Source organism: Adiantum capillus-veneris, chromosome 15 (assembly GCF_014529385.1).
Source record: "Adiantum capillus-veneris isolate H3 chromosome 15, ASM1452938v2, whole genome shotgun sequence".
NCBI lineage: Eukaryota > Viridiplantae > Streptophyta > Polypodiopsida > Polypodiales > Pteridaceae > Adiantum > Adiantum capillus-veneris.
This window is the reverse complement of record NC_140945.1, coordinates 79,330,345-79,345,800: the sequence shown is the minus strand read 5'-3', so window position 1 is coordinate 79,345,800 and position 15,456 is coordinate 79,330,345. Positions and strand designations below refer to the sequence as shown.

The 15,456-nt window shown below is 42.2% G+C and overlaps 1 protein-coding gene across 1 annotated transcript in view; it reads right to left on the bottom strand.

Annotated features, from left to right (window-relative positions):
- Positions 1–15,216, bottom strand: part of LOC147440953 (uncharacterized) — a 74,157-nt gene extending 58,941 nt beyond the window's left edge. Inside the window, exons 1-11 of the mRNA XM_086483368.1 lie at positions 15,176–15,216; positions 15,029–15,092; positions 14,356–14,407; positions 13,634–14,277; positions 13,473–13,552; positions 13,363–13,387; positions 13,144–13,162; positions 12,998–13,038; positions 12,571–12,657; positions 12,349–12,468; positions 12,038–12,075 (exon numbers count right to left, since the gene is read on the bottom strand). Coding sequence (XP_086339494.1) covers positions 12,038–12,075; positions 12,349–12,468; positions 12,571–12,657; positions 12,998–13,038; positions 13,144–13,162; positions 13,363–13,387; positions 13,473–13,552; positions 13,634–14,277; positions 14,356–14,407; positions 15,029–15,092; positions 15,176–15,216 — 1,211 coding nt within the window. The remainder of the gene's footprint in view (positions 1–12,037; positions 12,076–12,348; positions 12,469–12,570; positions 12,658–12,997; positions 13,039–13,143; positions 13,163–13,362; positions 13,388–13,472; positions 13,553–13,633; positions 14,278–14,355; positions 14,408–15,028; positions 15,093–15,175) is intronic.
- Between the last annotated feature and the right edge of the window lie 240 nt (positions 15,217–15,456).

Here is a 15,456-nt window from a genome sequence, read left to right as displayed (position 1 = left end):
TTATCACTCCCTCCCTAAGAGGGGGTTTTCATGGGGTGGGGACGAGAGAAGAGGGGTATGGGAGCTTGGCTTGTGAAAAGCCTCCATCAGAGGCCTGGGCGGGTAGAGACATGCATACCAACAAAGAGGAGCTCAAGGAGCACCTCCACAATCTAAAGGACCCTGCTACAAGTGTGGTGGAGACCATTGTGTTAGGAAATAAGACGTAGCTAAATAGATTTTTGAGTATACTACTTAATGGAGAGAGATAGATTTCACACACAAGAGATTATAGAGTACAGAGAGAGAGAGAGAGAGAGAGAGAGAGAGAGAGAGAGAGTACACACGATATACATGGTTCACCCAATGTGGGCTACGTCCATGGGAAATCAGCCACTCAATGGCTTTAGCACTTCAAAAGAAGAAGTAATTTACAAAGGGATTAAACCCTTAATAGAGCTCCCGCCTTGCTTCACTCTCACCACCTCACACTCACCTTGTTGCATCAACTTTACACTCTGAAATGTGTGTAGAAATGGCCTCCTTTTATAGTCCAAAAGGGTTGTCCTCTCTTATGAGAGGCAGCCATGTGTAGCCGCCCTTGTGCGAATAAGTCCAAATCGGACCCTCCAATCCGCCCATGTGTGGCTGCCCTTGAGAAGACAAGTCTGCTTTTGAGTTCGGCCACCGGCCACCGGCCATTGACTTCCGACCACCGACCACCGGCCACCGATCAACTGACTGGTTGTTTTCCGACCACTTTCCGGTCGCCTTCCGGCCATAATATTCTGGTGAGGGGGAAAAAAAGTCTCGGGGGCCTCCGCCCCCGAGACCCCTAAAGGTTCCCCTGATTCTTGTTCATTAAAATTTTGGTTTCCAGTGAGTGATTTTCCTTCACGCACGATGGCTTCTCCTCATAATGGGGGCCTTACAAATGTGCGTTTTTACCAGAGAAGATTACAAGGTAAATCAGGCTCCATACTTAACAATCTCCCACTTGGAGATTGATCTCAAAACCAAATCTGTGACTGCTTTCCATCCTAGCTTCTTATATTTGAATGCCAATCGAAGATGAGCAAAAGCTCAACTTCTCCTTGTTGACCACCTTTGTAAACATGTCTGCAGGGTTTTCACTTGTATGCACCTTTCCTAGCTTTAGCTGTCCCTCTTCCAAAAGAGTGCGTATGAAGTCATATCTCACCTCAATGTGCTTTGTCCTTGAATGAAATGCTGAGTTCTTCGCAAGATGGATAGCGCTTTTGCTATCATTGTACAAGACACAATTGTCTTGTTTGAATCCAAGCTCTTCTAAGAATCTGTGAAGCCACAGAATTTCTTTGCTTGCCTCCGTCATTGCTACATACTCTGCTTCCGTGGTAGAAAGTGAAACCACTTTCTGTAGCTTTGAAGCCCAGCTTACTGCTGTGCCTCCAACCATGAACACATAGCCAGTAGTGCTCCTTCGAGTATCTTTATCACCTGCCATATTTGCATCAGCATACCCTTCTAGAAAAATATCAGTTCCTCCAAAATACAAAGAATTTGTTGTTGACACCCTTTTAGATACCTAAGTATCCACTTCACAGCTTGCCAATGCTCTTTACATGGGTTGTCCATGAACCTACTCACAACTCCCACTGCATGTGCAATGTTTGGCCTTGTCCAGACCATAGAATACATTAGAGGACCTACCGCTGCAGCATATGGAGCTTTAGACATATAGGCTATCTCCTCTTGTGTCTTTGGACACATATCCTTCATTAGTTTAAAATGACCAGCCAAAGGTGTAGAAATTGGTTTTGCATTTTGCATTGCAAACCTTTCTAGTACCTTCTTGATGTAATCTTCTTGAGATACCTTTATTGTCTTCTTTGTCCTGTCCCTTGATATTTTCATACCAAGTATCCTCTTTGCAACACCTAAATCTTTCATTGAAAAAGATTTAGACAGCTCCTCTTTTAGGTCTTTGATGTCCTGCAGGTTAGCACTTACAATCAGCATGTCATCAACATACAGCATTAGGATGATGAACTTCCCATCTCCCAAATTCTTCCTGCAGACACAGTGATCCGAGTTGCATCTTGTGAATCCATGTTCCAACATCCATCGATCAAACTTCAAGTACCATTGTATTGATGCTTGATTTAAACCATACAAGCTCTTCTTTAATTTGCAAACCATTTTCTCCTTACCTTTTACTTCATACCCCTTTGGTTGAAGCATGTAGATTTCCTCCTCTAAGTCACCGTGAGGGAATGCCGTATTTACATCCATTTGCTCGAGATTTAAATCATGAGCATCCACAAGGCTTAAGACAAGCCTAATTGAGTTCATTTTTACAACAGGAGAAAATATTTCATTGAAGTCAATACCTTTCTTTTGAGAAAACCCTTTTACCACAAGCCTAGACTTATACCTTTTCTTCCCACCTTCTTCTTCCTTCAGCTTGTACACCCATTTGTTTTGAAGTGCCCGCTTACCTTTAGGCAGCTCAACCAACTCCCATGTTTGGTTGCGATGTAGTGAGTCCATCTCCACTTGCATGCTCTTCGTCCATTCTTCTTTGGATTCATGCTGCATAGCTTCTTCGTATGATTCTGTCTCTCCAGAATCTGAGATCAAGAGATGGTTGAAGGAATGAACAAACCTTTATGGAGGTCTACTTTCTCTTGTAGATCTTCGGGGAATAGGTCGAGGCTCCTCATTTGGTTGATGTTGTTGCACATTGTCACCATTTGCAGTCCTTGAGTCTTCACCATCCTCAAGCTCCATGTACTCATCACCTATTTCTTTTGTTTGTTTTCTTTCCAAGTAATCTTTGTACATATTTTGTTCGTTAAAAATTACATCCCTACTCCTTAAGATTTTACCATCTTCAGGATTCCATAGGCGATACCCAAAGTCACCTTCTCCATAGCCAATGAAGAAACACTTTTTGGACTTTGCATCTAGCTTTGATCTTAGGCTTCTATCTATGTGCATGAAAGACTCACACCCAAACACTTTGAGAAATGCATAATTCACCGGTTTACCTGTCCAGGCCTCTTCTGGAACTCCCCCATCCAATGCCATTGAGGGTGACCGGTTGATTAAGTACACAGACGTACTTACAGCTTCCGCGCCCAAAGCTCAAGCTGTAGGCCTGCATGTAGCCGCATGCTTCGTGCTCGCTCCATGATTGTCTTATTCATCCTTTCCAAAATCCCATTTTGTTGAGGTGTCCTTGGGGTTGTCCTTTGCCTCCGAATGCCATTGCTAGCACAAAAGCTTTCAAAAGCTTGGCTGCAATATTCACCTCCATTGTCGGATCTGAGGCATTTAACCTTGGTACCTGTTTCATTCTCCACAAAGGCTTTCCACCTTTGAAATATGGAAAATACATCGGATTTATTCTTCATGAAATAAACCCATGTTTTTCTAGTTGCATCGTCTATGAATGTTACATAGTACAATGAGCCACCAAGTGATGGTGTACTTGCAGGACCCCAAACATCAGAATGAACCAACTCAAGTTTTGAATTTTTTTCTTTCATTTTTTGATTTTTGAAATTTTATCCTCTTTTGTTTACCATAAACACAATATTCACAGAACTCTAAGTCCACTTCTTTCAAATCTGGTAGAAGCCTCTTTGTTTGAAGGATTTGCATTCCTTTGGCACTCATATGCCCAAGTCGATAGTGCCACACCGCACTATCAACTTCTGTAGTTGCTGCACAAGCTGAAGGTTGCATGCTAACAGTACACAAGTAAAGTGTACCGACCTTTTCTCCCTTGGCAACCACCAAAGATCCCTTTGAGATCTTCCACCGTTTGTTTCCGAATGCAATGTTCTGACCTTCATCGTCCAATTGTCCTGTAGAGATCAAAATTTTGCAAAGAGAAGGAACATGCCTAACATCTTTAAGCTTCCATTCATTTCCGTCAGTAGTTTTGACAGAAACTATACCTTTGCCGACAATCTCACAAGCTTCATCATCTCCCAAGTATACATACCCAAAATTACCTTTGGTTTAATCTTGGAAATGTTGCTTGTGTGGTGTCGCATGGAATGAAGCCCCGGAATCCACTATCCAGGAATTAGACACATTATCTAATGAGAGAATTAGAGAATCTTGCTCTACTTTACCTACCACATTGGCCTTCGATGTTGGCTTGTTTTCTTGAGACTCACTCTCCTTCTTCTTCTTGGACTAGCAATCCTTCTTGACGTGGCCCTTCTTGCCGCAGTTCCAACATTCATGAACTAACTTTGTGCGTGACTTGCTCCGTCTTGAGCGATCACGACCCTTAGGCCTTCCTCTTGTTTCCACTGACAATGCAGCACTTGATGATTCTCCTGCGCTTCTCCTTCGTATTTCCTCGCTTAGGAGAACACCCACAACAACATCAAACTTAAGATTATTTGTACCAGAGATAGAATTACTTACAGCCATCACAAGGCTGTCCCAACTATCCGGTAGAGATGATAGTATAAGGAGAGCTCGCACTTCGTCATCGAAATTGATTTTCACCGATCGAAGTTGACTTATGTTTGTGTTAAAGTCATTTAGGTGTTCTGCAACTGAACCATTCTTTGCCATCTTTAGATTGAACAAGTGCTTCATAATAAATACCTTATTGGATGCTGATGGTTTCTCGTAGAAGTCGTCAAGTGACTTCATCAAGTCCTCTGTGGTCTTCATCTCCGAAACATTGAAGGCCACCGTTGACGCCAAGCTTAACCGGATTGTTCCCAGTGCCTTTCGATCAAGACAAATCCATGCTTCATCTACCATTGTTGCGAGCTTCTTCGCAAGACCGGCTAGTGGCAAATAGAGGTCCTTCTGGTAGAGATAGTCTTCAATCTGCATCTTCCAATGTTGGTAGTTTTTTCCGTTGAACTTTTCAATCTTGAGCTTCTCTTCCTCCGCCATAACTCCCACTCAATTCAAGGAATCCTTTCCTTGAGATAATTTAGGTACGAGCAAACCTTGCTCTGCTACCAGTTGTTAGGAAATAAGACGTAGCTAAATAGATTTTTTAGTAGATTACTTAATGGAGAGAGATAGATTTCACACACAAGAGATTATAGAGTAGAGAGAGAGAGACAGAGAGACAGAGAGAGAGAGTACACACGATATACGTGGTTCACCCAATGTGGGCTACGTCCACAGGAAAGCAGCCACTCAATGGCTTTAGCACTTCAAAAGAAGAAGTAGTTTACAAAGGGATTAAACCCTTAATAGAGCTCCCGCCTTGCTTCACTCTCACCACCTCACACTCACCTTTTTGCATCAACTTCACAATCTAAAATGTGTGTAGAAATGGCCTCCTTTTATAAGCCAAAAGGGTTGCCCTCTCTTATGAGAGGCAGCCATGTGTAGCCGCCCTTGTGCAAATAAGTCCAAATTGGCCCCTCCAATTTGCCCATGTGTGGCTGTCCTTGAGAAGACAAGTTTGATTTTGAATTCGGCCACCGGCCATTGACTTCCGACCACCGGCCACCGCCCAACCGACTGGTTGTTTTCCGACCACTTTTCGGCCGCCGACCGGCCATAATATTCTGGCGAAAAGGAATATTCTGACGAGGGTTGCCCTTGATTCTTGTCCATGAAAATTTTGGTTTCTGGTGAGTGATTTTCCTTCACGCAAGATGGCTTCTCCTCATAATGGGGGCCTTACAAATGTGCGCTTTTACCACAGAAGATTACAAGGTAAATCAGGCTTCATACTTAACACATTGGCTAAGAGACTGTCCTCATGATGAAATCATTAGAGTCAACGCATATATTGCACCGAGTGTGGAGTTACTCATTTGATTCTTGATTTCCCTAAGAACCCTAGCAAAGGAGCAAAAACTACCTTGAACATGCTGGAAGCAGTGCCTTCCAGTGGACGGTCAGAAAACGAGACAATCATACCTATTCAGGCAGTGACACGAGCCCAAGCTCAAAGGATGACAAGCGAACCTATAATTGAAGAGCCAAAAACCGATGCCCCAAGTTCAGAAACGAAAAATCGGAGAAGCACTTGGAAAGCTAGAAAGGCATGTATGAAAGCCAGGAAAGAACGAGAGCAAATGTCTCTATCCTAGGAGTTAAAACACACAAAGGATAGATTAGAGCGGTTAGAGGATCTAGCTAGCATAAGCTCACGCACTGCGGCAACCGTAGCACCCAAGGAAATAGCAGAACCCAAAAGTGTAGGATCAGGAGGATCAGTACTGGCAGACAAGGTAAATGAGCAGTTAAATGCACTTCTAAAAGCTTAGGAAGCCAGACTCAAAAAGAACCAAACCCAGCAAAGATGGATGGCTTATCCATATGCTGAAGTAGAAAAATAGAGGTTGAAAACGTGTATAAAGATGATTGAAACAGCTCAATCTTTGATAGAAAACCCGCTTGGTAAACCTGCAAATTGGCATGAAGTACCAGCTCCAACCCCTATCAAACCAGCTTTAGAGGAACAAGGAGAAACGAAGGAAAGACTCACAAATTCCTTTGAGTCTAGGGGAGAGCCTATCATAGTGCCAAATACAACAGATGAGGCAAGTGATAGAAAACCCGCTTGGTAAACCTGCAAATTGGCATGAAGTACCAGCTCCAACCCCTATCAAACCAGCTTTAGAGGAACAAGGAGAAAGGAAGGAAAGACTCACAAATTCCTTTGAGTCTAGGGGAGAGCCTATCATAGTGCCAAATACAACAGATGAGGCAAGTGACGGGTTCCGGCCTAAAACATTGGTAGAAATGGGTAAGGATTGTAACGGTCTAGATAACCTGTGGAAGCAAATCCGTGATGCCAACGAAGCTAACAGGGTGAGTTACCACATGAACAGCACGATAAAAGAGAAAAATGAGATCTTACCTCCTATTGAAGAATTTGAGGCAAGATTGCAAAAGAACTTTGATATGCATTCACAAGGGGGAGACCAGGGATCAATTAGTTCGGGGCACAGCCAACCAAGCTCGATGAAAACTCTACCCTCTTACCTAGGACAGTATGAAGCCAAGTCCGAGGTGAGAGCAATCCCATCTCAAAGACTTTCTTCTAACAAAGTAGTGGATTCACAAGGATTCATTGAGTTATTGTCCACCGCGGTGGCATGCACAATCACATTAGCCGAACTCCTAAGTGAAAGACCCCACCTCAAAGCTTCAGTAAGGGATCAAGGAATTGGACAGGCCTCATCTAAACACTAGGCCAATACCTTTAAACAAGGTTGGAGAGTATTGCGAGGGGGAAGATGGAAACACCACGCTACCACTATAATTCCAAGGAGTAGTTTCCAAAGCTATTCTTGACAGTGGAGCAGGAGTTGCTATCACCACCAAGGAGATCTGGAAAAAATGGGAAAAACCAGCTTTAAGATCCACTAGAATGAAATTTCAATTGGCAGATGGGTTCATGGAGAAGTCTCTAGGACTCTTAGAAAAATTGATTGTCACCTCATGCCGAATTGAGTATGAGCATACATTTGCAATAGTCGATTTCGATAAAAAGAACAATTACGAGATCATATTGGGAAGACCATTCATGAGACAATTAAAGATGGTCCAAGATTGGGGTTACGACCATATATACCTCAGACATGGCGAGACAAAAACCAAAATTCACTTGAAAGACCATAGTTACAAAGACGTGAACTAGACACCATTGGAAGAGTTTGATTCAGCTACATTAGCATGGTCGAAACTCCGAGCATGGTTAGGGCAACAAAAAGAGCTATGGATGTGCGGAGCTTCACATTGTGGGAGCTTAAAAAGAGAGGAATTCGTCTTAGAAAGAGCTATCGAGGACAAGGATTATATTCTGGAACCTTTTCCTGAAGATGCCTTGGAACCTTTGGAATGGGAACACATACTAGCAACATTGGATGTCTGTACCATTACAGATAGTCCAACAACTAAAATTTGCGATAAGGATGGCTATGATGTTCTACCCTATTACATGGTAAGCCTTATACCAGGAGGAGATGAGATGGTAGAACCACCAGAACAAGAAGAGTTTTATAACTCCTCTGAGCATCTGGAGGTAAATAACGATGCAAATAATGAGTGTTCAGACAGCTCAAGTGAGCGTGGGGAGAAAACAAAGAATAGCAAGTTTTATGATTTTGTGCTAATCACCACCCTAGACGCCAAGAACGCTATAGGAGAAAATGAGTAGAAAACAAAGCGAGAGAGAACCTTATGCCCAGGGTAAAAGATAAAACTCACTATCTAATGCTTGTCAAAGCAGGGGATTGTGTAAAAGATCAAATATAAGGAAGATTCTCAAAAGTTCGAAAGGAAGAAACGTGAAAGGAAATAAAGAAAGCACGGAAAGCTAAAACATAACCAAAATCACAAAACTCAAAACAAGAAATAACAAAAAAACTAGAGTGGACCAAATTGGAGAAAAATAAAGACATACCAAGAACTAAAACGGTCCTTACGAGAGGTATGGACTACTGAGGGAGATAGTGATGGTAAGGAGGAGTCAGAAAAAGGAAGCATGAATGTACCATCACACTATCGAAAATTCACCATCCAGGACAGAAAAATCATAATGACACCACCGTTCAGGAAAAGAACAAACCAGGAATCTTACGATGGGTCGAAAAATGCCAAACGGATAGACCTCGCTGAACCAGGTGAAGAGCCTCAGCCAGTCTATATCGCAACCGATTTAGAGCCTGAAGAAGAAGAACGGCTAACACAACTTCTCAAGAAGTATAAAGATGTGTTTGCATGGTCCTACAAAGACCTCAAAGGAGTTGATCCATCGATATGCAAACATACAATTCCTTTGAAATCAGATGTCAAACCTAGCAAACAGCGTCCTTATACATATAATGACACATTTTCTAAACGAATCAAAGAGGAGATTGACAAGCTGATGGATGCTGAATTCATCTATGAAATCGAGCATACAGATTGGGTGTCACCCATTGTGATTGTCCCCAAAAAGAACGAAAAACTGGGAGTGTTTGTAAACCTCAAAAAGGTCAATCCAGCCACCATAAGGGATAATTATACCTTGCCGATTACAGAACATGTACTTGAGAGGGTGGTCGGGAAACGGGCTTATTCCTTTCTAGATGGGTTTTCAAGGTATAACCAACTGGCAATTGCAATAGAGGATCAACACAAAATAGTGTTTGCCACGGAATGGGGAATATATGTGTATCAAGTTATGCCTTTTGGCCTAATTAATTCCCCAACTACCTTTCAAAGGTTAATGACACACGCGTTCAAAGAATACCTAAGAATATTCTTAGAAATATACATGGATGATCTTTGTGTACACTCTCTTCTACGAGAGGAACATATTGACCATTTACAAAAAGTATTTGAAAAATGCAGGACATATCGAATCTGTATTAACCCGAAAAAGTGTATTTTTATGGTTAGGCAAGGCCGCATCTTAGGACACATTATCTCAAGAAATGACATAACCACAGAACTAGATAAAATCAAAGTCATAGTAGACTTTCCCAGGCCTACTAATGCGAAACAAGTGGAATCCTTCATGGGACACTGCAAATATTATTGAAGATTCATATATATGTATGCAGTCATTGCACAACCTTTGTATCGTTTGTTAGTCAATTTCGATTGGACTGAGGAGTGTGACACTTCATTCCAAAAGCTGAAGGAAAACCTTGTATCAGCACCTGTACTTAAAGCATCGGATTGGGAAAAGATATTCCATGTTCACATTGATGTATTTGCATATGCAATCAGGAGTATTCTGGCTCAACCTGGAGACGGAACAATGGATTTTCCAGTTTGTTATGCAAGCCGATAGTTAAATAGTGCAGATAAGAACTACACAACCACCAAAAGAGAGGGGTTAGGAATGATTTATGCTGTAAAGAAATTTTGGCATTATTTGCTAGCAAACAAATTTGTGTTCTTCACAGATCATCAAGCTCTTTTGTATCTGGTAAATAAACCATGTAATACTGGGAGGATTGTACGCTGGTTTATCATATTGCTAGAGTTTGATTTCACAGTGGTAGTCAAAAAGGGTAAAACTCATCTACGGGCGGATCATCTTTCAAGGCTACACAACGGGGAAGCTCCTGAAGGAGTAGATGATGACATACCAGATGCTTATCTTTGCAATATTGAAATGATACCCAAATGGTCTAAGGAAATTGTTAGCATTATTTCCTTTGGAGGCAGTTTTGATAACACGGAAGACAGATCCGAACAACAAACAATTCAACAAACAAAAAACTTCTAGTTGATTGTAGGACGGCTGTATCATCGAGGATCCGACTAAATTCTATGATTATGTATAAATCCTGAGGAATTTGAGTTTTATCTTGAAGAAGCACACGTCCAAGATTGTGCATTTCATTGTTCAACAATGAAATCACACTAGAGACTGAAACAGTTAGGGGTTTATTGGCCAACTATGTACGCGGACATACACGCTTATGTTAACAATTGTACTATATGTAGTGCCAAACGACCAGTGGATCACGCGACATTGTTTCAGGTAAACATTGCACCTGCATGGAGTCAATATATCATTGATTTCTTAACCGCAAGGACGTTTCTTGAAAACATAACAAGAGCATGGAAAAGGGCTATAGAGTTGGAGGCTCGCGACTATAATTTAATTGGGAACCAACTCTATAAGTGAGAAAAGGAAAATCAACTTAGAATCTGTGCAATTGAAAGTGAATACATGTTGATTCTAGAACACGCACATGGAGGCATAAGTGGAGGCCATTTTTTAGGCAATAAGACGGCAAAATTTGTCTTAACCGCAGGAATATGGTGGCCTACATTGCATATGGATGGTGAAGAGTTTGTAAAGTGTTGCAACGCTTGTCAACACACCAAGGTGCCGATAAAGAGAGATGAGATGCCACTACGGCCAATGATGGGAGCAAGGTGCCGATAAAGAGAGATGATGCCACTACGACTCAAATGCGACTCGCATTTGGATACCGGAACCGAAGCAAAAAAGGAGTATAAAGACATGTTCACAGAGTTTCCAAAGCTATTCGCCATTGAATATACAGAGTTGTAAGGAGCTAAAGGAATTGAGCATAGAATCAATGTAAAAGAAGGTGCCAAGCCAAAGGTTCAAAAGATTAGGAGGTTGGGGGTCATTCATGCGAAGGCACTCCATGAAGAGGTGACGAAGCTTTTGGAAGCAGATTTCATCTTTCAAGTGGAGGAGTACAAATGGGTCTCCCCAGTTGTATATTGTAGCCAAGAAGAACGGAAGATTTAGGATATAGAAATTGGTACCCCCTTTTTGCATGGAGTGTAAGAAATCCCATTCTCATTGGGATTTTTAGTACCTCTCTTCTCTTTGCTTGCCTCATCTACTGGTATGATTCTCCTACTCTACTCATTTGTACTCCATGAGATTCTATATCAAAAAATATTTTGTTTCCACTTCAAAATCTTATGTCAACTATGCATTCATATGGAAATGGCAAGCGAACGATGATCAAAATTGTATTGTCACCCCCTTTTTGCACGGAGTGTAAGAAATCCCATTCTCATCGGGATTTTTAGTACCTCTCTTCTCTTTGCTTGCCTCATCTATTGGTATGATTCTCCTACTCTGCTCATTTGTACTCCATGAGATTCTATAAACAAAAATATTTTGTTTCCACCTCAAAATCTTATGTCAACTATGCATTCATATGGAAATGGCAAGCGAACGATGATCAAAATTGTATTGTCTTGCGTTCATAAACAAATAGCCCTTTTGTACAGCATAAGTAGAGAAAGAAGTCAAAATCCAAAAGATATTTATTAATTTTCATCCTCCAAGAGATCTCTACAAGTGCTTACATCCATGTCCAACCCCATGGTAGCTAAATCAACAAATAAATCTATTGATTCATCCTCTATAGCCTCTCCTATTGAATCATCATCATCCTCTCCATTCTCGTCCTCCTCGTCACTATGGTTGGTTATTGGGAATGGTTGGTTCTCCTCGACCTCATCTACATCATCGTCATTGGCGTCTTCTTGAGATGGTATGGTGGGATCTGCCAAAGTCTCTATGTTCGTATCTGCAAAGATAGATCTGCTCCATGGTGTGACTGGAATAACATACCATAGTCGTCTTCGATACAAACAAGGCACATAAAACACCTGTACGTCATAGAGCAAACAACAACATGAATGTAGTTTTGTATGTATCATATAATGTTTTAGTGAGTTGCACATGGACTTTACCTGCTCACAACTACTAGGTTGCACCAAGTTGTCGGTCTTCCCGCGATGAGATTGCCCGGAGTCTACCATATAGAGTCCATTCTCATGTCTCTTAACCTCACCTGTAAACCATTGGCAGTCAAAGAGATATTTGTGAAATGTTCTGAAATCCACTTTGATTATCCTTTCTATTGTTCCACATTCCCTCACCTCTTGTGTTGTCATATCAAAGTTGCCCATAACTCCACTATCTTGAGTGGTTCGACGCTCATCTATCTTGCGGGTTCGAAAATGACGTCCTTCGGACCACATGAAGTTGACTGTGAAGGCCTGCAAAAACCAATCAAGATAGATGAGAGAGAGAGAGAGAGGTGACACACATACACACACCCACACACACACACACTAGCACACACACACACACACACACACTAAACACATTGAGTATATTAGCCTTGGTAGACATCCTCGCGCGTACTCCCATTCTTTAGGGCTTATTTGTTCTCCTTGTGCCTTGGCCTTGGTCATGGCATTGTGTATCCACCCAACTGGAATTAGATCAGGGTATTTGGCAAGCTCTTTAGGAAAGGGATGTGCTCGCCTACCGCCATGCGACCTCTTCCATGCTTTCCTCTCCCTTTCTCTCGTTGTACGCACCTCCACATACATATCCACCCATTTTCCCATGATAGGAGCATTGAGTAGACAATGGTTGTTGACCATGGATTGAAATTCCCTATCCAAAATCAAGAGAGAACCTTTCCCACTTGGAATGTTTGCGTGTTTTTTTGGATCCTCTTCCTCCATCTTTAAACGAGGCAATGATGGGTCTATTGTGAAAAGATATTGAGAGACATACACAAAAGCCTCTTGTACAATCCAACCCTCTGCCATGCTTGCCTGAACACATGTACATGAAACCATTAGTGATTAAAGTAACTAATAAAAAGCATTGTGAATACAATCCAATCCTAATAAGGTTTAACGCATAAGATCGATGAATACCTCTGGTTGTGATCGTAGCCTTACAAAGTCTTTCAAGGTCTTTAGGAACCTCTCAAGAAAGAACATCCACCTGGAGTGAACCACACCACAAATGGCTATCTCCTCAACAAGATGGAGCAATAGGTGAACTTGGCTAACAAGGATAGAACGTGGGAATGCATCCTCAATAGCACAAGTTGCTTCAATCGCTAGAAGTCGAGCTGTTGGAATGGCTGAAACTTCGATTTCTTTGGAACTCACAAACCTGTAACCAAAAAACCCTTCATAATCTTCATAGTAAAGCTAGTCTTCAAAGTAAAGTTTAGGAGGGAGGATCAAATGTTCTATACCTGACAACTTCTCCCACCTTGAATATTGCAGTCTTTACCTTCATGTCCCCAAATCCACTAATGCTAATTGGAAGCACAAACTATTGCACAAACAAAAAAACTTTTCAGTATCCAGAACCCTAAACCACATACACACACACACACACACAAACACACATTACTTGAAGAATCTTGTGCCAATCATGGGATTTGAGCCCATACAGTTGTGTGGATCCTCCTTTCTTAGTTTTAGTGAAGGCACCCTTGAGCGAACGCATATAACCTGTTGGAGTACGGATGGATGCAATGAGTTGTTTCATCCGCTCTTGATCCACCCTTGATAGAATCCAAGGTGCCTTTGGAAGAACCATCTTGCCCCGAGGCCCCATGCGAGGTGTGGATGAAGGAGGGAGCCTCCTTATGGCCCTCATGTCCTCTCTAGCCCCCAATGAATCTTTCTTGCCTACTATGTGATCCCATATAGCTTGCCCAACATTTTTGAACACATGCATTGGATCCAATAGGTGTTGGATTTTTAATGAAGCCCAATAGGATAGTGATAAGAAAATAGAGTACCTAGACATACCCCTACGTGGATCATTGGGAGGAGGCAATGTGCTGTGATGCTCGTTCCAATGTCTTGCCCAATCGGCCATGGTCCAATGGAGTGGCTCCATCCCATTGCACGGTGGAGAATAAGATGGATATGTGGGCGGCAAGAAGCGATGGTTATTGGGATAGATCACCTTACCAAGTAGAGCGGGTCTCTCTGTCATGAGTGAGGGTCCACAAGTTGGGCATGCCCTATGTCCAAATGTCGATAGTCCTACGAAAACAAAAGACATAACTGCATATAAGTGACCAATGCAAAGACATTAAAGAGCGTCACAAAGTATAAGCTTACCAAAAATCTCTCCAAGCCCGGGGTAATCATGCATGGTCCACATGAGAATGCACTTGATCATTGTGCGCCGATCACGAAGTGGTTTTGATACATCAAAAACATCTATGCCGTTCCATATCTCTTGAATCTCTTTAATCAAAGGTCCTAAATATACATCCATGTTCTTCACCTTGTGTTTTCCTGGGACTAGAATAGAGAGCAAAATGTTCCCCTTCTTGGTTGACTCCCATGGTGGAATGTTGTAGTTCACAACAACCACTGGCCAGGTACTCCATGAGGTAGACCGATGCCGAAATGGGTTTACCCCATCACTAGCCAAACCAAGTCTCAAGTGAGGAGGCTCTTCTCTAAACTCCGGCCATGTCTGCTCAATGTGTTGCCATGCCGGCGAGTCAACCGGCACTGTCATAACCTTATCGGTGGAGCGATTTGTCATATGCCATGTAAGAAGCTAGCTTGTTCCCTTGGTGCTGAACATGTGCTTGATGCGGGGAATGAGGGGTAAATGACGAAGAACCTTGAGAGGTATTGTGGTTCCTTGCATTCCCTCTTTGTAACTTGATTCTCCACACTCGGGGCAAGCATCAAGCCCTGCATGTTCATTGCGGAATAGCACGCAATCATTGACACATGCATGTATGCGATCATAGTCCATCCCAAGCCCTGTCACCACCTGTCGTGCCTTCCTTAGATTTTCTAGAAGATGATTGCCTTTAGGCATCATCTTGCCTAATAGCCTATGACATAATTAAATAACACTCGTTATTGCATATAACCACGAAAAAAACTCACAAATAACACTTATTACACTTAAACGTACCTCAATAGTGCATCGACCCCTGCATTGCTCCATCCAAACATTGCTTGAATATTCAAGATCTCAAGAGACGCTCCTAATATGGAGTAGGAGCATCCCTCGTAAAGAGCGGTGTGTGTTGCCTCTAGCAATGAATCTTTGGTTTTTTGGGCAGCTTCTTCACATGTACACTCAGGCTCACACTCATTCGCCGCCTCACATGCAAGAAGATCCTCAACCATATTGTGCAAATGATCTTCCTCCACCTCCATGTGGGGCGGGGTGGTGGGGAGATCCCCATATGT